This window comes from Neopsephotus bourkii, unplaced genomic scaffold, assembly GCF_033783945.1.
Source record: "Neopsephotus bourkii isolate Nb327-2 ecotype Australia unplaced genomic scaffold, CSIRO-AGI_Nbou_v1 NB_272, whole genome shotgun sequence".
Taxonomy (NCBI): domain Eukaryota; kingdom Metazoa; phylum Chordata; class Aves; order Psittaciformes; family Psittacidae; genus Neopsephotus; species Neopsephotus bourkii.
This window is the reverse complement of record NW_026900781.1, coordinates 1,680,937-1,706,057: the sequence shown is the minus strand read 5'-3', so window position 1 is coordinate 1,706,057 and position 25,121 is coordinate 1,680,937. Positions and strand designations below refer to the sequence as shown.

General features: G+C 43.4%; 1 protein-coding gene across 5 annotated transcripts in view; it reads left to right on the top strand.

Moving 5' to 3' along the window:
- The window catches only part of NFATC1 (nuclear factor of activated T cells 1), a 116,299-nt gene that overhangs the window by 12,311 nt on the left and 78,867 nt on the right, over positions 1–25,121 (top strand). For all 5 annotated transcript variants that reach the window (XM_061346365.1, XM_061346363.1, XM_061346360.1 and 2 more), the window contains exon 3: positions 8,060–8,219. In XM_061346365.1, coding sequence (XP_061202349.1) covers positions 8,060–8,219 — 160 coding nt within the window. The remainder of the gene's footprint in view (positions 1–8,059; positions 8,220–25,121) is intronic.

The window sequence follows — 25,121 nt, the reverse complement described above, 5'->3', positions numbered from 1 at the left end:
AGGTATGCACTTGGTACCTTTAGGAACTAGGATAGAGACTTTTAACATGAGGCAAATCCTTCAGAGCCTTCCTGAATCCTTAAAAAGCCTTTTATGTTCTCCTACTGAAGTGCCGAGTAGCCTGCATTCATCAGAGAGGCCAGCCATTGGCTTTTGAGTCTCAGGGGGGTTGCTTTTTGCTGAAGACTTCAAGGGCAATAATAGGAGAGTTTGACCAAACAGGCTTTTATCTTTCCATTGCAGCAAGTGGCCCATAGGCACTCTGCTGCAGTCTGTCAGGAGGCACCCGGCATGCCTGTGCGCTAACACAAACAAGAAAGGTGAAGCGTACAGAACGGAGCCCCACTATGTTGTGTATTTAACATTTTTTTCCACTGTTTTGGTCTTGTATAAAATATGTTTCCTGGTTCACAATATGTTTCCATGTGATCTCATTAACTCGTGCTCTGGGGCAGTTGGAAGTAACTGTCGAAACGTGATTTTAAGTTATTTTACCAATCAGATACCCTGACCGTGCTTCCTTCCACCAAAAATACCTCTCGTTTTGTGTATATTGAAAGTGCTGGGCAAATGAGCACGGACGTCAACAGGATCACAGCCTACGCAACAGAAACTGTTATTTTAAATCTTTCCAAAAAAATTGGTTAAGAATTTGTCACAACAGAGCTGGATTTTTTTCCTGTTATGTTACACATCTGTTCTATTTCAAACATGAGGGCTAGAGGGGTGGGTTCCAACAAACAACTCGGGCTCCAAAATCTACCCGCTCATAATGATTTTGAGATAACCAGATTTGATTACCTCCTCTGTCTCTTCCTGAATACGCGGTACAATTTTCATCAAAAGCCAGCATGCCTTGGAAAATCACTGAAACCTTTCCCTCCCTCTCTTGCATTCCCATCTCTTTGGGAGCAGGAGGGAGGAAGCTCAGGCAGACCGTCGGCTGCGTGCTGTCTCCCTTCCTGGGGTTTTATAGCAGGCATCACCCTAAAGGGGAAACTACCTTTTTGTGTTGTTTCTAAAATTGATGATGTTTTTCATTTGTTGTAATTAAAGCACTATCTGCTTTAGGCTTTTCAAGTCCCAGAGGAAGGAAAAAGAGTATCTATAATGACATATATATTATATATGTACAACAAAAGTATGATAATGCCTGCTTTAACAGAAACACAGTATTTCTGTACCTCATGCTTCTCTTGGTTGCTTACGAGGATTGTGAGCTCAGAGGCTCAGCCTGGTCCCCAGGCTGTGGGCTCCTTGGAGCAGGTTTGGGCTTACACATCCCCTTCAAGGGCTATGAACAAGTGACTCTATTCCTGCATGGGCCTTGTCACATGGGTGCTGAAGATTGCAAGACAAGGTGGGAGGGTAGAACCTGACCCCACAGCTGAGGCTGCACAGGGTAACCCAGAGCTGCTGGGGATTTGTCTTTGGTGCTTTGCTCAGGGCTTTCAGCCAAATCTTTGGATGTAGAAAATATTTAGAGACCAAGCAGAGATTTCCAGGGGAAGCTTGGAACAAACGCTGGCGTAGTGATGGCAGTTGTACGTTTCCAGACCAAAATGGGTTACCTAAATACACAAGTTTACCTAAAGCCTACTGGAGGTAAATCATTATGAAGAGAGTCAAGCAATGGCTTTGTGAAATTCCACTTTTGCTTTTAGTTCTGAGGTCTTTTTTTTTAAATTACAGTATTTATGCATTGCGCTCAAGATGGAAATGCAAGAAGTTTCCATCTTAATCCCTCTTTTCCAGTTAATGAAGCACTCTACCAGGCAGTTACTGTATGAGCAGGTGATGCTCTGTGTTTCTCAAGCGCTTGCTGTTTCAGTTGTGTTCCTTTCTGTGATATTTCTCCATCACTCCTTAGTGCTGTGTAATGCAGAATCTCCCATGGGCAAAAATGTCAAAGATAAAATGGAAGTACAAGACTTCTGCCCTCGGTATGGGGGCAGGATTAGTGACTATTTCCAAAACTAAAATCCCATATTTTTTTTTTTACCCACTCATTAGCATGTCCCAAATCATCCTATATTACAACAAAAAGTATAAGACACCCACGGAAGTGAGTGATTTCTGAGTATCTTGCACATTTTTTATGACTTCCTCTTTAGCCACTGTATTTGACTAAATACAACCTGAAATTTCCTGGAGAAGTTTCCTTACCCATTGAAAAGTAACACATTGTAGTTATTTCAGGTGTCATCAGTTTAATCCAAGAAGTGTGTTTGCCTGTAACACTTGAGTTTACATTAAGTGTAGTGTTTTCTGGGGAGGAGGAGGAAGATAAATGATTGGGTTTGTTGGTCAGGCATACGGCATGTGTGAGGTCTACCACACCAAAAAAGAGCTTCCAGGAATAGACACCCAGTTCCAGGTGCTTATGAAAGCTCCCTACTGTATATTCTTGTACAGTTCATGTTTTTTAAACCGTCGAAAGCCACATTTTCTTCAGCTGCAGTCTCTTCAGCCTCAAAAATATACATGTATGTTCTTGACCTCACAGGCGAGGGGTCATGTAGTTTTACATATAGAGGCTGTAATTTGCACCCAGAGAATGTATGGGTGGATACCTGTCTACCCATTGCAAAAGCACATTTGGCTTTTACCTGCATCAATGGGCTGGTTTATTTTTTGTGGCTTTTTTGGATTCCACTTTTGTGACTGTGACAGTATTAAACTCAAGCATGCAAAAATTGTTCATTGAGGCCCTGAAACACATGATTTCCTTAAAAACTGTGATTTTAAAATATGGCATATCTGTTCCTTCTTTCTTTTGATTTCTGGACCTTCCAGATGCTCTGATGCTCTTGATGCTTTTTTAATTCTTCCTTTTCTTTTTTTTTTTTTTATTAAATATATATTTTGTTCCAGACTGTGAGACAGAGGACAGCTTTACTTGGGAGAAGTTAGTTTCTCAAGAAATCGGGGTTTTCTGAAGGTGGAAAAAGGCACCAGCTATCTTAAGATGAGATAGTCACCGGCTCAACAGCACCGGATTTGCTGACCTGTGCATTCATGGCAACCTTGCGTGTTTATGGCACGCCAGAGGAAGTTCCTCAGACAAAGCAAAGGCAGGACTGTCTGAGCAAGACCCAGTGAAATGGGGACTTGTGGCTGTGTGTCAGTGACCATCTCCTGGGGCTTGTGAGTGTTAACTGAGGGGCACGGGGAGTGGAGGAGGAAGAGACTGCAATGCCTCTAACCTCTTTCTCCTGCTATATATTTATGCTGGATGGGAATATTTAGATGCATCAACAGGTTTGGTTTGTCACCACCTAGCAGTGGCTTTTGATTGCATTAGGTTGCTGTGCCATAAGGCTGAAGACTGCTTGGGAGCCTGTCTCAGTAAACTGATTTGTTTGTTTGTTTGTTTGATTGATTTAATCCTCCCCACGCTTTCTCCTGCCTGTTTTCCAGTTCATTCATACACCCTTGTGAACATATTATTAATGGTCTTCCTTCACCAGCTCGTTTTAGCACCGTGTGATTCTAAATTCAGAATGCGCAGAGACGCGATGCCAGCTGCTTGTTATCTCCATTCCCGCAGCAGTAGTTCCTTGTTTTCTCTCTAAGCTAAAAAATGCCAAATTTCCCATGCAAATCGATCTCTGAATGTGCAATTTCAGGACAGCGGTGTTAAGTGTTATCTGGGAGTATGATGACAACTCGCGTTTTCAAGACTTCAGTGTGAGGAATTCCAGTGTGCTGCATGCACTCCACGGAGGAGCTACTTGCTCGGCATGCCAGCAAAATGCAGCCAAGTCTGGGGTGGGACGCAGCATCTATTTTAACAGCTCGCAGCCAGATTGCTCAATTGTCATACAGGAAATTAAAAAAAGGAAAAAAAGAGAGTAAAATCTCTCCAGATTAACTCATAGGTGAAATACAAAGCAGGTCTGTTTTTTTCTGACCACTGTCAAGTTGGTGGTCACATAGGCATCATCGTTGTTTTCTTACTCTTCCAGAAACCACACAAGGATCTTTAGCAGCTATCCTCTTCAATGTGAGACATGGGTAATAAATAATAAATTACAACTGTATTTGCGTTTGGTGCACAGTTGGAGCAGGGGCAAGCTAGCAGCCTGGTAAAAGTTTCAGCAGCCCTGTGGTTTCTTCTCTAGTTTGTGTTTTTGTTTCTAAAGGAACACTCCCACATAGAAAAAATAAGTTTAGTGCAGGGCATGCAGTCTCAGCCACACTCCTTCTAAGTCACTTGCTTTACTTTTGGTGCTGAAGCACACTTAGCGTCTTGCTCTTCCAGGCAGTGGCTTATGCTCCTAGCAGACAGCTATCTGGGGAAGATGACCCCATGCTGTGGTAGTTGGCCAATGAGCAGAGTTAGTCCCTGTGTGAGACGGGCAGTTGTTCTGACACCTTTTGCACAGTAGCCTAGTTAAGGACAAAGATGTTTGCAATCTTTTTTTTCAAGTGGCCTTGTGCATCTAGTAGCTTAGAAGGTGTAACAGTAGTTCAATTCCCAAATGTATAGCAGTCACCGAAAATGGGATTTAAACACCTATGCAAAGTGTAGTAGAAGTGTTTGCTTTGATTCCTCCCCGTCTATATTCCAGTGTGCTGCTTAGTATCTTTCTTTTTCTTTCTTTCTTTTTTTTTTTTTCTTTTTTTTTGGTAACTTGATAAATCTTTCTGCTAAAAGCAGAAGTCAGCCAGACTGGATAATCTGTTTTTGATTTAATCATATTGTGTATCTGGTGTATGCAAAATAAATCACTATTCATCTGGTTTGTAATCTGATTTACGTAGGACAGAGGAGTTACATTGAGTGAATCTCCTATAGCCTCACACCAGGTTTTGTGAACCCACCTTTAAACAACCAACCCTCATTACAGCATTTAGGAGGACTGCAGTTAGATTTATTATGGTGTTGAAAGGAATGGGGCAGGTTTTCAACTGGTGGAAAATTTGATCTGGGGGAAATACACCAATGTATATTTGATAGGAAGACTGTGCGAAGACCTTTTATTTCTCTTCTTGACCCCTGTGGAGGGGCTCTCCTCCCCTCTGTGTGATGCTGGCTAGATGAGGTAGTTTGGGCCTTTTCAAATTGATAAGGCTTATTTGCATCAACCAGGTTTGACCATTTGCTTGGTGATTTTTTCCTTTAACCATGTTTAGCTGCAGGAAATTAAGTGCATGATGAAGATAACCTAACATAGGAAATAGCTCTGACAGCCCTAGCCCATGACACTGTTAAATGCATCACTCTGCTTCCTTTATCAGGAAAACTGCCATTAATTGTCAATTTATAATTGGGCAGGTGGTATTTTGGAATTTCAGTGATAGATTGCAGGCTAACAGCAAACTGTATTTTTATTTACAGGCATTATTTAAGAACCTGAATTTTACAACTCAGTTATACTGGTATTTTCAGGTGATGATTTGAAAGAATTCTGCTTTGGTTTTGGCTTGGTTTGTTGTTTTATTTTAAGGGGGTATAATTAGTTATGAACCTACCTTTTGCTTCCATGTGTCTTCAAAAAAATATCCCTCTTCACTTGAGGGCTACCTGCTGCTGGTCAGAGTTGTCCTGTTTCATTAAGTTCTTAAAATTTCTAATCTGGTAGATGTTGTATCTGCAGGAAAAAAAAAAAAAAAGAGATCCATCAAGTGAAAATTTACTTAAAACCAGAAACATCTGTTTAAAAATGTGTGCTGATCATCACCAGGAGAGACACAGCTGTTTTGCTCTGCTCTTTGTCATTTACCATTACTCAAATTTGGTTTATCCAGATTTTTTTTTGCTTTGAATTTTTCAGACTAGAGTGTGTGTACCTAACAAGCTACGCAAGGAATAGTGGCTATAGACCGGTTGCCTGTAGTTTTTTTGGCCATTCCTTCCCTCTTTCTTGTGCCTAGTAGTGGAATAGCTTCTCCTTGCCCCTTGGGTGGGTGCTGGCCAGTTTTGGGGAAAGGCTTTCACAGGAGCTCAAAACATGTAGCTTCCTGCCTCTAGCAAAGGCTGGGGCTCCCATCCTTGACGGGTACTGCATCCAAATTCAGGATTTATCCCTGGCAGGGTCTTGCCTCTGCAGAGTGCCCCACTGGCTCCTGCTGGATCCAGATGTGCACAGGAGCTGGGAGCCCTCACAAAGACAACATCTTTCTTTTGGATGAGCTCACATTTGGGCTGAGCTGGGAGCTGTGTGGGTACTTTCTTCTCTTTCCTTGTTATTTTTGAGAACTCTCCATGTCCTGAGGGCCATAGAGCAGAGTAGTCGGAAGTTTGGAGCCTGTGGCTCACCATCAAGTTGTGCTGGGTAGCAAGGAGTGCCCAGGGAGTGAGGATGGTCCTGGTCCTCATGCAGGGCTGGGACTTGGTGGCTCAAGCTGACCCCTGTAATGCACGTAGTGTGTGTCTATAGGTGTTCAAAGCACATGGCTCAGCTTTATAAGCAGCGAAGAAAGATAATGCAGAGAAACTTGGCACCACCTGAAGTTGCATCAGTGTATATGCACACGTGCAGTTGGCAGAGATGAGTTAAATATGCCAGTGATAAAGGGCTGGATAAGCACTTAACAAACCAGAAATCCCCTCTGGTTCAAGTGGTTAAAGTCTCTGTCCTGCAGTGGGAGATAGCAAGAATGCTTTGGGGAATATGAGAGCTGTAATACCTGAGGAGCTACAAGAGCACTGGGTTAGTGTATGGATCACTGGGATATTAAAATAAAGTATTAATTCTCCAGCTGAATATGTGCTTGTAATATATTCATCTAGCGTGGAAGCTCTTGTGCATCCTTTCCCTCCCAGCCAGCTCATTTCAGCTGTGATTCACACTGCTCAGGTTGTCCTTGCACCAGCAGTATACAGTGAGGAGTGGAACCAGTAAATCCCCAGTGGCCAGCCTCCTTGCACCCTGGATGAGAACTAATTAGCTCTTCAGCTTCTTCATCTGCATGCTGCAAGTATCCCTGGTCTGTTGTGGTGACAACAAAGGGTCAGAGACCCTTACTTTCAGCTTGCTGGTTGTGTTCTCCAGGTTGATGGGGGAGATAATAAAGTTTGATGGAAGAGGGCAGGGTAGCATGTTGCAGTTGTGCCATTTAACTACTTGTAAAGGCTTTTGAAGTACACCTGGTGAGAAGAATCCACCAAAGTAAGGAACATACACTGGACATAAAATCAGGCTTTTCATTGTGAAGCTTTTTGCTTCGATTTTAAGATCAATAAATTTGTCTCAGACCTACTGTTTCTACAGTCCTTGTTTGTTCCTTTTTCCACTTTTTTCAACCCAAAGCATCAACTTGGCGTTTCTTACATCTGAGCTCTCCTGACTGTTTTCAAGTGTGGTTTTACACTGGAAGTGGGTTTCTAAGAATGACACTTCCCCACTATCGCATGCTGTCAGGCCTGCTTGCTTGTGTGATGTTAATGAGTCCTTAACATTTCAGTTAATTGCAGAGTCAATACCGGGCTGGAGGAATGAGCTGGATTTTCTTCAGGCTTGTGCATCATCATTAGTAGGATTTGTAAGCAAGTTCTGACTTCAGAGCTTCCTCCCTGGTGTAGTGCATGAACCAGAAGGAGATTGGCTTCACTTTTAGACTGATGTCTTGGGAAGGAAGCTGGGAAATAGCCTTTTTTCTTCTTCCTGCCCCCTGTAAACTGAACAGATTTGTTGAAATCCATTAGATTCATTAAAGCAGAACTCCTCCAGAGCTGGTTTGGCATTCAATTTCACAACAGAAGTCCTGTTCCTTAAATTCTCTGCATCTTTTCTGCCTACCTTTTTCCTTTTGGTTCACAAATCAATTTATTAAGATAGTTGTAAGCTGTGTTTTAACATTTTTCCATTTTGGTTACAAATTGGATAGCGTCTGGGCCATCAGATGTGTTCAACACATAAATCTTCATAAAATAACCACTACCTTCTAAATTACTTATGTCATGGCATTATACACATTGATGAAATCTTAACTGTAAGATGGTGAGGGATGAACTGTGAAACATGGTCTTCAAAGCAGTAGCGCTGGATGCTTGTGGTTTGTGATAGTGTGCTTGATGTTAATTTTTAACATGTTTTCCTTTCCTTTGTAGCCCATCCCTGCCTGCCCTTGATTGGCAGCTGCCATCTCACTCAGGACCTTATGAACTGCGTATTGAAGTGCAGCCGAAATCCCACCACCGAGCTCATTATGAGACAGAAGGCAGTCGAGGGGCTGTGAAGGCATCTGCGGGGGGCCACCCTATTGTGCAGGTACCAAAATGTGTAACAAGCAGCACAAGTTGTTTATCTCAGCGCTCTGTGGGGAGCACCCTTTCTTCTCCAAAACTGGAAAGGAGATTTTTCCTGTCCTCAGAGATAACTGTGCGTGAGTGTGCCTTGGTGCATATTTAAAACCGGACGGATTGGGCCTTTATTAAAAACAAGGCAAGAGTAGCCAGTTGCTCTTAGCAATGGGAATATGGTGCACGCGGATTGCTGCTGCGTCCATGTACAACTGAGCAAGTGCTCAGCTGGCAAGCAGTGACCGTGGACCTATCTATGCAGTCAGATTCCAGACATGCAGTTTATACTGAAATCAGCTGGGGACGTGCCTCAGTACATTTAGTCCTTAACTTGCAGTTGGATCTAATCAGAGCTGTAGCAGTAATGTGGAAGTATGTTGCTGGTTTGGATGTTGCAGTGAATACTGAGGGAAGCAAGGCTTTTTGACTTTCTTCTGTTTAGTTCTGTAAACCCTTCCAGCCGCTCTGGAAAGCATCTGAGGTCTGAATCTAGTTTCACAAATCCTACTCAGCTCTTCAGTTACTGTATAGAAAGCATTTTAATTTAATAATGCTGTAAACTGACCTTTAATTCATTTATATGACTAGCCTCATTCATTTTTAAAGGACTTTTCTCAGGAGTTGGAAGAACAAGATTTAGTTGTTTAAAACAAAAATGCAGCAGGAGAGAGCCAGCTGTGCCTGTCCCTCCCCAGCTACTTCTTTCTAACCTAGAAGTTAAACTTCCAGTACCTTTTGTCAGGGTGGTGACACCCTGTGCGGCACAGTGCAGGTTTTATCAGTGCCTGGATGCCAAGGCACCCATGGGTGTCAGGGCACAATCTGCTACCCCACTTGCGCTGCTTAGGCTTATGCCACAACTCTTCCCATAAGAGCAGGGGCTTGTTGAAAATCTGGATGGCTCAAGACGATGTACAGGTCACACGTGCAGGGCTCACATGTGTTTGTTTATTTGCTGTAAAACCCTGTTGGCAAACATGTCGTTTGAAGGAGCGATGCGAGTCTGAGATGACACTGGGCAAGGAATGCTGCTGCAGAGTTTGTGTGCTCCTGCAGCAGCTGAAAAAGGAAAGTGAGGGGAGTAGTCAGCAGCAAACACAGTTTTCTCTACAGCTCTGCCAAAGCTCATCAGTGACATAGGATTATGGAAGTTGTCTGCTGAAAAACTAAAGGTTTTAGCAGAACATTTGTGAACAATATTAAAGAGGGATCTGTGGCAGACAATTCATACCTACTCTGTTTGTGGCAAATGCAAGGAAATGTAAATGGGGATGCATTAATTCACAGTGGCCAGCCTGGTGTTTAAAGTTTCCTACGTGCTTTTTGGAAAGACTGAATGTGATGCCAACATTTAATTGGACTAAATGTGTCCAGACATTTCCCTTCTCATCCCCTGTTGGGATTGAGCATGCTGCTTCCAAACACAAACAAGTGTCAGAAAAGAGGAGAGGAAACTGCGGAAGGGCATGAAGGGAAAGGAGAGGAAGCAGCCAGTCCTAGTCCTGTCAATCGGCTCTACCGGTTTAATAAGGATTAATGTATTTTTCAGTCCTTTTATTACAACCTGAATATCCTTTTCTTGCAAAAGAACCAAAAAACCAGAAACATAAAGGGCCAGAAAAAGCTTCTTCATGCTGACATTGCCATCCCAGGCAGAGTTACCTATTTGAGGAAATAGTTAAAATCTTCTGACTTTGACCCGAGATGGATGGATGGATGGATGGATGGATGGATGGATGGATGGATGGATGGACAGACGGACAAAAAGTACTTCCAAAAAGAAAGTGCATACTTAAAAATACTTTTAATAGAAGAAATAGTTAAGTACTTACAAATAAAGCACTTAAAAACTGAGAGTACTTATGAATAAATGAAAGGAGGAGGAGGAAATCTAGGGAGTAACTTCTTATGAATCAGTGGCTGACAAAAGCTGTAAAGTGCACCTCTGAACCAACATATTTCCAGATGTTGCAGGTGTTTAAGTCAGGTTTGATTCAGTCTACTGTGTGACATAGAAAGAAGGCCAAGCTTCAAAGTTCACACTCAGAGGGTATCTGAGTGTTTTCAAGTGAGAGATTCTGGCTCAAGCTTTTCTCCCTAATATTTCTCAGTGTTTTCAATTGTGTTGACTCAGGGAAACCTGTCATAAAACTGCTCTGACCTCTTTTGCTACCCTTTTGTGTTGTATTATTTTTTTGCCCCATCTGGACAGCCAGGTATTTCCTATGTCATTGCTTTGGGAGAGCTTGTTAAAACCTTGTACCCTCAACAAGAGGAGAATAAAGAACAGGTCTCTTCCTCCCTTCTCCATTTCAAACCCTGTCTTACAGCATCCTGCTTCCTAAGCCAGGAGATCTTCTTACACTAATACCTCCACGTATCTGTAGGGCATGCTAAGGCAGAGGAGAAGTAATCCAAAAATCATACTCGGCTCATGGCACGGTTCTCCAGCAAAATTGCCAGGAGGTTGTCTTCTCTGCAGCTGGAGTCTGTTTATCTTCTTGTTCCAGGCAACATTAGCTTCTTTGCTGCTGCTTCATCTCCTCTGGTAGGAGGTGGAAGGTCTGAGAATCAAAGGTTTCCAAGGCAAGCATGCTGGATGAGGAGAGCAGTGGTGTAGGAGGGCAGGAGTCTCCTGTGGGTGTGACAGAAGTCCAGGGCTGGAGGCTAATTTTTTCTTTGGCTCTAGCGGCTCCTTCAGGCTGGTGACTTTTCTCCGGAGCTGGAGAGGGACACATGGAAAGCTGAAGAGCTTTGCACTGGGACCCAGGCACATGCTGAATGCCACCTGTGTGTGAGATTCCTCTCCTCTTCCAAACCTGACCCTGGGAAAGGGCAGGCAGTGCTGAGTGTAGTAGGCTACTGGAGGGGGTTATGCTGACCTGTGGAAGGAACAAACCTGTAGGTACTGGCAGCTGCCTGCAGCAGCAGAGTCTTGCTCCACCTCAGTGCTGGAAGGTGCCACTCGCTCCTTATAATCTTCCCATCATCTGCATGGGGCTTGCTCACTGGAGGCTTCTGCAGGCTGCCTCCCAGGAGTATTTCATGCCAGCAGAATTTCTTGCAGATTTTCTTCTGTGGGATGGCTGCGCTCTCCCTTATGCCCTTAGGAACAATGCAGTTTTGAGCACTTCAGGTTGCCTGTGAGGGGTGAGGGGCCTGGTGACATAATACTCCTCTCTCTCTCATTTTGCCTTTGCCTCTTTGGGTGTTTGGCTGCCGTGGAGGCCCCAAGCCATTGCTGGTCTTGATTGCTAAACCCATTGCTCACTCCCATTGAGAGTGGGATGAGCTGGCACACCTAGCAAGCTAAAAATGCTGCAGAAGATTGGCAAGCAAGTGGTGCCAGGGAGCGGTGCTGGTGAGCTCACAGCTGGCACCAGCTTTTACCCCTTGGCTTGGAGAAGTATTTTGTGAGTTGTCATTGCCTTTGGTGATTTCAGACCAGGATACTCCTGCCTCTGAGTCAGAATGGGGCTGGTGCTCCAGATGGCATAGGGTGTTAAGAAGCTGCATGCCCTGCCAGGTGAGGGTGAAACCTGCGACCACTTTGGGGAGCAAAATCATGCCTCTAAGCATCCTTCTGGCACCTTTCTGTTTGGAAATCCTCTGACTAGGGTGAGGATTTCTCTGAATGAAGCAGGATGAAGTGAATCAGGACTTTAAGAAACTCATGAAGCTGGATAGCTACAGCCATATTTTAAGTGAGGTGAATTTAATTCAGGGGAGTTACATCGTTAAAAAGGTCCTCCATTTGTACCTATCTCTCATTCTTCATTTTGAGAGTGGTGGTGAGGAGTTGCACAAGATGGGGGTTACATTCCAGCCAGCAATGGCTCTGTTTCAGCTACAGGTAAATAATCTGGCAGATAAAAGTTTAGGCTCCCTGGGGAGGGATGGCACCAGGTTATAAATATATGGTCTGTAGATACCCTAATTAATAACTCATCTTTGGAAAAGTCAAGCACTTTGGCTGGCTGAGATGGAATTTTTACAAGCAGGGTGCGGTATATGTGTGAGATAAAATCCAAATAGTCAAGAACGTTTAATTAAAGGGTATGATGTACTCCCATAGAAGGCTGGACTAAGTGGTGAAAGAAAATAGTCAAATACACAGAACAGTCTAGTAAGCACTTTAAAAAGTCACGATTATTAATCATTTTTTTTACACAAAATATGCCAGGAATTTTCTTTAAGATCGCTCTCGATGTGAGGTAGATAAATTGGTTAGGAAAAGGGAAGAAAAGAGGTTGTAGGGGTTTTCTTTTTTTCATCTGGGTAACTGGTACAAGCCAGAATTTGTTTTCCTCTTGGAAAAATAAGTTAATATTGAAGATACAGTGAATGCTGCTTTGCCTTTCACAGTATCACTTTGCAGCGAGGTGTAAAGAGGTTGCGTAGCACGTGTGCTCCAACAGAGAATTTGATCTGAACCTCTAAACAGGTAAACAGTCAGAACTCTCTCATTTTGCAGGCAAAACACAATGATTTGTCTGCTGATTTACATAGGCAAAGTGTTGTCTGTGCCAGGAGACTTGCTCACAAGAATTGACTGTGTCATTTTTTGACAAGATCTCAAGCATGCACTTTGGGTCTGATTGTCAAAGGCCTTGAGGCATATGTTGGGATTTTAAAACCCCTTATGACTAACAAGGGTCAAACTCTTCTCTAAAGCAATTGTCGTCTCGGTATTTTTGTACATCTCCACATCACCACAATTAGGCACCAACATGCCTCTGGGCTATTTGTGCACCCCGGTAACATGTGTTATCATTTGCTTCCCATGAATCAGCTGGTTTTGTTGCTTTTGGATAATGAGTTCAAGTAGTCCAGATCCAGGTGCTGGGCCGCTATGAATACTTTTGCAAACACCTCAGAGAGTAGAAAGCCTTGTGATCAAGCCATTGTAACTTTAGGGGGCAGCAGGCAGTTCAGCAAGCTGCAAGTGCATTCAGGTTGGGGCTTTATGTTTTACGTAACAGCTTCATAGAGCACTTCACATGTAGCGCGTCACATGCACCCAGCTTCACAAATAGTTAACAGTGTGAGGTAATAGAATTGCGCAGTTACACAGAAGGTGAGATGGGAAGAAAAGAGAAATGGAGAGCTTAAAGGAAAAGACTGGAGAGAGATGTTCACCATTGACGACAGGGAGGAGATGAAAAGGTAAAGAAGCCGATAGGACGACTCTTCCAGACAGAGTGGGGCAAGTCCTCCATAGCAATGCTCTGGTGCTGCACAGCAAGACTGAGCCCATGGTTAATTTAAGTATATAGTCTGCGACTTCACATATATGTGCAGTGCATGCATAAGTACTTTTCTTGGTAGGGGTCACCCAGTGCTGCGAGTTTGTTTAAAACAACGTCTGCCACTATTGCTGGGTGAGTCAAGGGAACTGGAAGGAAAACAGTCTCTGGTGGGTCCAGCTCATGGACATCTGACCAAGAGGGGTTAATACAGTAAAAATCATGTTAGCTGCTTTCCCCTTCCCTCTCTGGGTCTATCAGAGATGAGAAAAGGGCATATTCTTGTTAGCAAGCAGTGATTCAACTTGTCATGCTGTAGCGGGCTTCTGCTCTGTGCTGGTCTTAAGTTCTTTGACAGTGTCATATCCAGATGGAAATATAATGCATTCTTATGGTGAGGATATTAAGACATTGGCAAGCACCTGTTAGCCAGGTTGCAATTAATAGCACAAAGCCATGCAACCATACAACAAACCAGACAGGGAGCCTACATTTTATAGCCTTGTTTTAGACAGCCGGTACTTCTTAAGAATAAATCTAAGCTGAATGGCTTTCTCACTTCTTGCATCTGTATAGTTAAAGCTAACCTCAAACTAGCAGACAGATAATCAAAACTGAAAAGTAGAATGTTTTGGCAGATGTTTTAAGATGTTTTAAGGCTGCTATTGCTTCTATAAATCCAACAAATGGAACAAAGCCCATTGAAAGCTTTTTATCACAGTTTTTCATCATTAGAAGATTGTATTTTGGGAAGGGGAGTTTCTCTGTTTTGGTATTTCACATGAAGTTGGTCCCACAGGGCAGCTCCACAAGCACAGCCATATAGGTAGCTTATGGCCTCCCTGAGAAAGGTCAGGTCCAGAAGGGAGCCGTTCTGGAAAGTGTGCTGCTGTCAGACAGTGAAGGTTTCATGACCCTGAAAACGCAACTTCAGCTCTGATCTATGAGCAGTCCTGGGGACAGGCCTCTGCTGTTTGGTGCAACAGCCCTCTCCAAATGAAAAATGAATATTCCACCAGCCAGCGCTTGGGGGATGCACTCTGCTCTCCTTTAAAAAGGATACCTCTCCCACGCTCGGCCTGATGGATGCCACAGTACATATCCTGGCTATTAGGATGCCGAGATATTCAATCTGGCTTTCCAGCCTGAAGGATTTAGCCCAACACCCTAATTTTCCCTTCAGTCTGGAGCTGCTGGCTGCTGGCAAAGCAGGAATTAGTGGTGGCCTTGAGGGACAAGGGAATGGAAAGTATTCCCACTCTGCCACTGTTGCTGTCTCTGTTCCCTTGGTAAAGGAGATGCTGGTGTCAGCTCCCAGCATTTCCTTTCCTTGGCCTCTCCCAGTTTCCTTTCTGCTGCATCCTTCGTGACAGGGTAATTGGTGGCATTGCTCTTGCTCTGTGGGGCATCTTCTAGCTGTCCTCTGGTGGTGGTGGATAAGGCAAAGACCTTCTAGGTTCGACCTAGGAAGGAAGCAAAGGAATCATCTTTGTTTCCTCCGCTGCTCACAGAGACATCTTTTTGCTGCCCTTGTTGGGCTGGTTTTGGTGACCCTGAGTGTCTTAAAACAACATGATGGACATCTCTGTGAGACCCAGAAAGACAAAACATACATGTAGAAGCCTTTTTTTTTCACTTATTCCTGATTTACTTTGTCCTCAGGTCTCATGCTGCAACCTGTACTTGGTGAATTGTTTGCAGTGTGAACAGATTTTTTTCTGCACATTGTCTGAAAGGGCGATTCATCATTATTTTGGAAGCGTACCTCAGAAGTGTGTATCACTGCTCTCCAGGGAGGAATCAGGACTAATCCTCAGCTATTTGGTTGCCATACTTTTTTTGTCCTTTCCATCCCTTTTTCCCCCTGCTTAATAATATATCACCCCTGCTAGAAGTTGCAGACGCCACGTCTCTTGCTCTGTCTCTGAATTTTCTTTCTAGAAGTTGCCATTCCCCTATCCTCCAAGCAAGGTAAGACAAATGCCCTTTCTGTGTTTTTAATACATAACTAAATGAAGTGCAAGTGTGTCTGTGGGCCTGGGGAGCATCTGTCAGTGGATGATGTTCAGTGAAGATGGAAACAACAAAACTGATGTAATCAGCAGTTGAAATGGGGGAGCTCTCTGAGCTTCAGCACCTTTTCTTCCGCCCTCCCAGTGGTGCAGATGCTTCTGGTTAGCAAAAGAGGCTACCAGTAGTGCTCCAAATGGGTACCCACTTTTCTGAGGAAAAATACAACATGGGTAGAGCATTTGCTTGCCTCAAATTGACAGACCTCAGTTACAAAAAGAACCCAACCCCAAACCAAGCCACATTCAAGCAGTGTTGAGGTGCTCCTGAAGTCAATGAGCTTAGTCTGCTTAATTCAGGCACACTCTGAGGTGTTTGTTGACTCTGTCAATTTAGCTGTTTTCAAGAAAATAAGATGGGTAATATGTTGAGGACTGGGTTCAAAAGGTCTTTACAGGAAGGTTCAGATGATACATGAAGCTGTGGTCTGGGCATGAACCACAGCTTGGCTTGACTTAGTTTTGGTTGCAGTTGAGAAGACCTACTGCAAAGTTACCAATCAGCAAATCCGCCCTAGACTTGTCAGATTATTGCACGTTGACATGCACCCAAAAACTAAAATGAAACACGGTTAAAATTGAAATGCAGCTTTAGCAGAAGCCAGATGCTTCATTATGAGCTGAACTAACCTACCTGCCAAATACTGCTAACCTGCATGAGGCAGGTGATTCATTTTTTACAAGTCTGCTTTGGCAAATAGACATCTGTCCTCTATTCCTAAAAGTAAGATCTCAGGGCAAGTCATTTTTTTCCCCTTCTTGGTAGTCCAAGTTGCATAAAATGTGCATAGCATGAAAATTATGTGCGTTCTGTATGAAGATATATTATGGTTAGTTCATATTTTAGATCACTTTCACATCACTAACTCCATTGGAATAATTTCTGGTTTTATACTTTATAATTTTTATATGTAAGAAGAATAAAAAATTACATCCGTAACGTACCTTGTAATCTGGAATGCCGGTGTATGTGGTTATAGTATAGATTTTCCATTTTAATCAGTCATTGTTCCAACTAACAGGCTGAATCAGTGGAAAATATGGTGTCAAATTACTCAGTTGCTCTCTTGAAGTACGTTGCAGCTTTCATTATGAGCAGGGGTTTATCATTTCTTTCCTTGTGAAGAATAGCTCAAGATCTTTGATACGTGCCGCAAAAGGGAGATGATCCTTCAGCAGCATCTGCTATATACATACACATAAGTAAAATATGTTGCATGCTGTCAGTGCAGTGAAATCAAATAAACTTTCTCCTCCCTCCGCATGTTTAAGAAGTAATTCAGCAGGAGTTGCATATTTTCACTGAAACAGTTGAAGCACGCTAGTGATCAATTTACTCGCACATGGTAAAAATAATACAGGTTGCAGACAGATTTTTAATACAGTTTTTAAACACCTGTTTTTAATGTTTCAGTACCCAATAAAGTGGAGGAACTCCTGCTTTTGGTTTGCATGCAGACATTAGGTACATTATGTACATTGGGATTTAAAAGTCTGCTGCCTAGGTTTCAAATGCAGCCCTGTTCAAAGCGGTAAACAACACTTGCAGGCACAGCCTGAGTATGTTTTTGGGAGTTCCTTGGCACTTCAGTTACAGACACCAGAGTCCCCCTCAATGAGTTTTGCTCTTTGAGACGCTGATAACACGGTGTTACTGCCAAGTGTGAATCCTGGCAAAAAACCCCGTCATCCTCATCAGAAAGGGAGTTCTTCTCTTGCCATTTGCAGTCCTACTTGTGTAAAAATATTGCTGGTCCAGTTCTGTGTAATGCAAGGGGAAAAACGTAAAAGAGATGGAGAAAAGTGATCTATTACAGTGCAACAGAGCACTTAAATACATCCTTAAATTTTCATAAAGTGGGACTAAATATTGAACATGTCCTTAAGTTTTCTACCAAGCAAGGTTACATTGATCAAATGGCAATTTATTGTGTCACTTACTGTCTCTCAGGTTACTCAGCTGCAAAATCTGGATTAAGACACTTTCACTGCCTTGCACGGGTGTTGTAAGAGATTGGGTGTCACACGTGAGCATGTGGGGCTGCCAACTGCTCAAAAATAGCATGAAGAAGGGGAGCAAGTAGCAGAATCTGTGCTCTGCTCTTGCAGACCTCATTGCAGCTTTTGAGGAGAACTATTAAGTTTTCTATCTTAAAAATCTGATGCACTCTGGGCAGTGGTTGCAGGTTGCCTGTGTGTTGCTGCTTTCTTCTGATGGTTTTTAGATGAATGCTGTTAACTGGATCCTCCTTTCCTCTGCCTCTGCCTTCTGTCCCTTTGATTTTGGGATCCCTTGGGATGATTGCATGGTTTTTTGTCCCTTCACCATTATGCATGCCCATATCTAATGGACATGAAGTCCCAGTGTCTCTGAAGCTTTTACTGATGTCTTGGTAGCAAGTCAGGCGTAATGTTAATGATGATATTAGCACCAAGCTTCCCATCACCATCCAAAATCCTCTCATTACTTTCCTCTTTCTTTGAGAAAACTCTACCTTTCTTCGTGTCATTTAGGTCTGTAATTTAGACCGATCACTGAAGTCTGCTATATTTAGCTGATTCCTGTGCCTGCATCAAAATAGCAGTATCAGCATATCATGTGTGTTCTGTGTAGGACATGGATACCCATATTTGCTGTACTTAATGAGCTGCATGTTCCTGTCTCCTTGGCTCTCTGTCTGTGAAAGGACAGTGGCTAGTGTTCTTGAAGCCCACAGCCCATCGTGGCCATACAGATATATAAAGAGCTAGAAGGGAGTGGGTTGGAAGAGAGATGACGTTTTGTTTCTGGAGAGCTGCTCAGAGCTGAGCTGTGAATGAAACATGGGCATAGCTTGGGCACAAAGAGTTAGTCCCAAGTTTTCATCCCCCTCTTAGCATCTTCACTGAGTCCACTGCTTGCTTTAGCACTGCAAGGAGAGAGACCTGAGCCGGAAGTGACTACAACATGTCAGGATTAAGAAGCTTGAGGAGGGCTTGTATAAGGCTGCCTGTGCTTGCCTGGTGCCAGGACTACCAGCACTGTGGCTCTCCTGCATGTGTGCACTGGGGTATAATGCTTTGGTCATGAGCACAGGGCAGAGAAGGGATGCAAGTACCTGTTTTGGGTAAGACCAGCTGTTGCCAAAGTGAGCACCAGTCCATGGTGCTCTGTATACAGCCATGGGGTGCTGGATATGGCTATGCTACCACCATCACCCCTACTCCCTGCAGATCCTGGCCTGGCATGTTGTTGTTGTGATTGCTATGGAAATAATTTCAATATGTTTTGTAGTTTTGAGATGCTGTGTCTTGCATTGTTTGGCTGGAAAGCTGCTTGACTGGTTTTAGAGAGTGGCTGTACATGCACAAACACTAGCTGACTTTTTTTTTTTTGTGGTGGAAAGTAGGAGATTCACAGCATGGTTTTAATTAGAATCGCTCATTTAGTCTTTCACTGCAGTGTGTTCTTTAGTTGAAAGATAATTTAATTTTCTTTGTTTTGGAAGATTTTCGTGCTTGTCTGTGTGAAATGTCTTTCTTTACTGTGCTTCATCGTGCTTTGCGCATAGCTTTGATTGTGAGGAGAGTCAAAAACAAAAACTTCCCTGGGCTGTATTATTTTCCACCTGCTGTGGCTTTTAATACAGTCTCACTGCTATATATGTACCAAGTGCCTGCATTTCTAGGAGAAAAACACCAGAGAAAATTGGGAAAGCATGCAGGGTTAGATTTAGCCATAAAACCCATTGACTTGAAGAGGAATACCTTGTCTGAAAGTTGTGAAGCACTGACAAAGTGTAATTGATACGGGTCAGTTTGGATTTTAATCTTGGAGAAGTCCACAGATAACATATGTTGAAAAAAAGGCAAAACCCCCCAAAATCGTGCTGTTCTGCACAGAACTTTGTATTAGGATCTTGTAACACCTCCTGTGCTATGCAGAGTATTTGTCTGATTGAAACACAGTGGAGCATAGAGCAGTCATGTTTGTATATATAAAAATGCCTAGATAGTGCTTGTCCAATAGGAATTAAAAAAAGCTATATCAGCTATGTAAATCTCTCTCCCCATATATGCAGGAATTCATAAAATGGCTTGAAATGTGCAGCTTTTTTTTTTCTTGAAGTACAGATGGCATTTATTCATCAATAATCCTTAATCTTGCAGTAATTTTCCAAGTGGCTTTCAAATTAATTTCCACTTCTCTTGCAATGATACTGTTTTCATTATGTGGCCTTATAGCTCTCACTGTGCAGTAATACAGTATTCCTCAATAGAGACTCAAATACTGTTACTAAATATAGGCTACAGAGTATTATTGACTAAAAAGTTTAGTTACAGAATTTTACACAAACTCTATCCATAGCTGCAAACATGAACTGCCACGGACAAACAAATTTAGACCACAACTTGCAGGCACATGTGCTAACATCTAGGTCCACAAGTAATCTCAAGCACATGTCCTGAACACATCAAAGCCTCATTTTCTAATCCCTCCTGGTTGTGAGGAAAACCTTAAAATATGTGAACTGACATAGCCCCACCGCTGGCTGCAAGAGACCTGGTTGAAATGGAGGCAAGTTGGAGAGGTTTTGCAAAGAGCAACACAATATAGTGGCAATGCTGGCACTGGGTTATGGCTCTGCAGCTCTGCTGGCATAAATAAAGCCCCTGAAACTCTCAGCCCAAATAGATTTTACACTGGTAGTTGCTCTAATCACAGGGCAGTGTTAATCTGGAAGCCTAGCTGTAATGGCAGATGTTTTTAGGAAAATCACCTGAGAAGTAGAAGCATTCTTTGGTTCCTCCAGTGTGGAGTAAAATAGTGTAATTTATTTATAAAGAAAAATGTGATTAAATTTGACCTGTAGCCTCTCATATCTCCAATTATTTATGGATGCTCTTTTCCCTTTTTGTGTTAGGAAAGAATATAGTACGTTTGAATTTAATACAGAAATGAACATTAGCAGGAATAGTGCTTGGATTGTATTTTTCTCACAATTTTAACTTGCACCTCAATTTTGAAACAACAGCAACTGCAATGCCACCAAACATGGACCTGACACTGCTCCAGAATGTCGTCTGTGTTCCAGAGCTGAGGTCTGGAGCGTGGCTGGGACCAGGGTGGGTTGCTGCAGTCATTAAATGCGAGTGAGTTGCTCCTTACTGCAGCTCTCTTCTGAGGGAGGGAAGGGATTTTAGTCCCATTGCAGTCATGGTGAGGGAGGCTGCGGGTGGAGCTGGTTAAGTGTCCATCTCCCAGCCGTGACCACCAGCTTGCCTACTCTGGGTTGGGGCTGACTCTAGGTCCAGGGTACAGCAGGCCTCCAAAATGAGGGTGGAGAAGCTGAAGCGCTGAGGTTATGCACTGGTGGAATTGACTTTGACCTTTCCCTCTGTGAGAGAAAATAAATGCAAAGTACCGCCGTTGAGGTTGATGTGAAAAGCTGTGGGTGACTGCCCAAAATGCGTGATGGTGAAGTGCAAAACATGGTGTCTCTAGTGGGTTCTGCCACAGTGGGGAGCTTCTTGCAGAAGCACTGCTCTGTGCCTCTTTGGGCGAAGTGCAGGGTGCCCTTCTTGCAGCATTGCCCTGGGTTTGTGGAACACTTATGCTTTGAACTGTGGCCTGGGCTGGTTACAGGGGCAAGTCTACCTTTTAGGTTTATTTGGCTAACTGTAGATGCCTGCAGCTGAGCTAATTGCCTTAGTTTCTCTCTGTGATCAGGGGAAAGCTTGTTGGTATAGCATTTGGGAAGCTATTAATTTTATTCTGATGTGAACATCTGAAGCAGCTCAGGTAAGTCACACCTTTACAGTGCATGTCTCATTTTGCTGGCTGCGAAGACAGCCGAGGTGACTAGACACTGTTGTTGCCCAGCCTGCATGTGTTAAAAGTTAGGTGGTGTGAATCACCTGGCTTTTCCCTGTTTCTTTTTGACTTGATGTGTTGTATATAATTTTGTGTAACTGGGGCCATCAGGCTTTAAGACCTTACCAGTTCACCAGGACCAAGGTTTACTTCTTAGGTTAGATACCCAAGTAAGGCTTGAGTATGATGGGGAGGAGCAGTGCCCTTTAAGACTTCAGCATTCCTGTCTCTGGTGTGGGACTTGACCCATGCCAGAGCCTTGTGTCTGAAGTCAGAAGGTTGATACAGATGCTGTCTTGGTTTGATGTAAAAACACAGGTCTTGGTCACTGGTACTTATCATACCTGCCGTAGGAGAAAGTGTTGCCCTCAGTGTCCTCCTCACATTGTGCGCTGACATCCTGCTACACCAGCATCATTCATTTGCAGCAGCAAAGATACTCTATAACATTTTTATTGGCAAGTTCTGCCATTAATATTTGCAACATTTTATTTGGCTTTAAACGGTGTTGTGGTATTAGCTCGTCAGTATTTGGATGAAATTCTAGTGCAACAGCTATTGCTAAATAATGTTACTCAACATGACAATATTTAGAATAATTAATTGAAAATAGTGCATACATGTTGAGCAAATTTATCTAATAGTCTTTCATGCTTATTTTGTTTAGTTGCTTGTGGAAATCATGGGTCTTCCAGTTGATTTTAGCCACTGTGGCCTGTTATGCTCCTTGGTCAGAGTCTGCTCTGTTGCATCTGTTTTATTTTGTTAAAACAAGTGACATCAACCAGTGGCACCACCATTGTTCTCAAACAACTTAAAGTGTGGAATGCAAGCTCTCTGGATATTTCACAGGTTAATCAGACTGTCTTGGAGGTCAGAAGCTTGAAGTCGAGCTATCAGATATACCTGACCTATTTTTATTGCTGCATTAAGATGCTTTCCATGGCAGGCATGCTCTCAGATAAAACTGCAGCGTAATCAGAGCTGTAGGACCTGGTAGATCAAAGGTGGCTTGTGGAGGGAGAGCAGGACCAGAAGCGTGTAGTGACTTGGCAAAAAAAACACTGCCCTTTTCTGCTCTGACACAGGAGGCACAAAAAGCATGTTTATGAATCTTGCGCATGTGATGACAACACTTTCTGGGTGTTGAAAAATGGAAGCAAAACCTGTCCTGAGGAACATATGCATGTAGACAGCATGTTCTGACTCTGAAGAGCAAGGGGCTTGCATTAATTTGCATTAATCTCGGGTTGGAACTAGATGATCTTAAGGTCCTTTCCAACCCTAACTAGTCTGTAATTCTATGATTCCCCAAAGAACATGGATATAAATTGCATGAGGATTGGAACCAGAGGGCTGGGAAGCACTGCATTTTCCATAGTGAAGAAAGGGTTACCCAGCCACATGGCATGGTTACTGGCTTCTATTTTATAAGAAGACTGAAGCACAAACTGATTAAACATAGAGCAGGCTGGAAATATGTAAAACTTGTTATGAAATGTTCTCTGCTCTAATCGAGTCATGTATCTGTGATGAAGCAAAAACTATCTGGCAGAGCTAGAGATGGGAACTTTATCATCCTGTGCCCAGCTTGCTGCTCCTTCAGCCACAAAGCCATCCTTGCTCTGCACTCTTATAAAATGCCTTCAAATGCTTTCCTTCTTTTAATTCATTTCTACATTAAAAAAACCCCAAAAGACAGAGGTACTGTGAAATTTGGAAGCCATCCGTACTCATGTGACTTGCAGAAGAAGCAAGAAGGTTTATTTCAGACCCTCAGACAGCCTTCCCTCCCACTCCCTCCTTTCCCAAACACAGAAAGCAGTCAGGGCTTGACTCATGGACTGTCTGATTATAATAAGTCCCACTTGGGATACACAGCTATATAGCACGCTAGTGCACTACGTGCTTTGTCTGCCTCTACCATTTTGTTTTCAGTTCCTGCTCTGTGATGTGGCCTTTGACTCCAATGGCTAATTAAATAGCAAGATGTCCTACATAAGAATTTTTTTGTCTTTTTCAAGGAGCTCTTGGCAGAGAAAAATCAGAGAAATTAAGAATTGGAAGTGTATTTATAGTAATTTTCATGGCAACAGAACAGTAAGTCCAATATTCATGTTATGAATACGGCTCAGTATTTATAGCTCTCCAAATATTTACAGAGATAAAGCCTTTAAACATAGCCCCAGCTTTCTGTCTTCAGTAGCAGTTTAAATAAATGTCATTTGGATAGGAGTTAAAATTTAGGGGGAAAGCAAGCATTTCTGATCTAATACTGTCTCAATGGTGGCTATGAACCCCAGAGGAATTTTGCCTGGAACTGTGTTGCCCTGGTCCTGTGTGAAGCAGTGTTCGTATTCATGTGCAGGAAAAGCATCTCAAAAGCATTGCCCCATAGTGGGTAACCTCTGGATGTAGCTGGGCATCCTGTTGCCCTTGAATTTGCGAGGGTGGGAATTAAAAGTCATGCAGTTAACTGCAGTAGTGAGTCTGTGTGCAGTAGTGAGCCACCGAGTGATAATGCAGCGTTTGGGGTTGGGGGTTTCTCAGTTTGGGAAAGTTGCCGATGGACATTGGCAGTGGTGCTGTGCCATTGCTGGGATGGGCATGGGGAGGGCATCACACCCATCCTTCTTCCGCTGATGGCACCTGACACACGCCTGAGGATCCCAGGCCAGCCTGTGCTCACCCACAAATAGGAGCTTGCTGGATGCGAGCAGTGCGTCAGTGGCATGACGAAAGGCAGGATCACAAGTATAAGCTTGCCCAGGGTATCTGCCTCAGAATATGTAATAAATTCCTGTTGCAGTGCTGCTGTGACTTTTTTCTTAACTCTTCCATGGCTGTGGGTATGACTGCACAAACTGAAAGCTGTTATGGGTGCTGAAGGCAAATGTTTGAGTAGAAACTGAGTAGGTTGAGGGGTTTGGTAGTTTCAGGGAGCGCACTGTTTCATTGGATTTACATCCAGACCTGGATTGTTAATCTGCAGTTTTTAGAGCCCCTCTCTCTGTTGTCATCCTCCATTTACTCAACCGCAATTTAAATGCCTCCCATGCTTCAGCTTCATACTGCTAAGGATCCCATCCAAATGCAGGCTGCTAGGGTTGAGAGCCCCAAAAGGTCACCCATTGTGGCTATGCTGTAGGACAAGCTATTCAGGGGAAAGGTGGTCTTACAACACAAGGGTCAGCATTGACCCCTCTGTGGGAAGCATAAGGCTGTTCACAAAGAGGAGAACTTCATTTAAGTGGGCTGCCTGGTGTGGGTGCCACCCTCATCCCTCTATAGGGAAGCAACTCTCCCCATCCCTGTCCTGCAAGGAGGTCTTGGAAGCTCCCATGGCTGCACTTGTAGAGATGGGCTATGGTGCGGAGGCAGCTGGCTGCCTCTGGTCACCTGAAAGTGAGGCTAGGGAGTGCGATGAGGCAACAAGGATTAGGGGAAGGACATCCCTTTGGTCTCAGGGTAAAAGGTGGCACAAGAGCAATAATGATTTCTTTGTGTCCCAGTGAATAAGGTGCCCAGGACCTACAAATTCATTCTGTTAGTAACTCCTTTTCTGATGGCCATCCCTCTTGTGAAACTAAGAGTTTCAGGAAGAGTGTGACTTGGGTTATTTTCTAGGTACGTGTATTTTGGGGGAGGAAAATCCTTCCTAGAAATAGGGAGCAGCGTCTTGCGGCTGTTTAGAAAAGGAG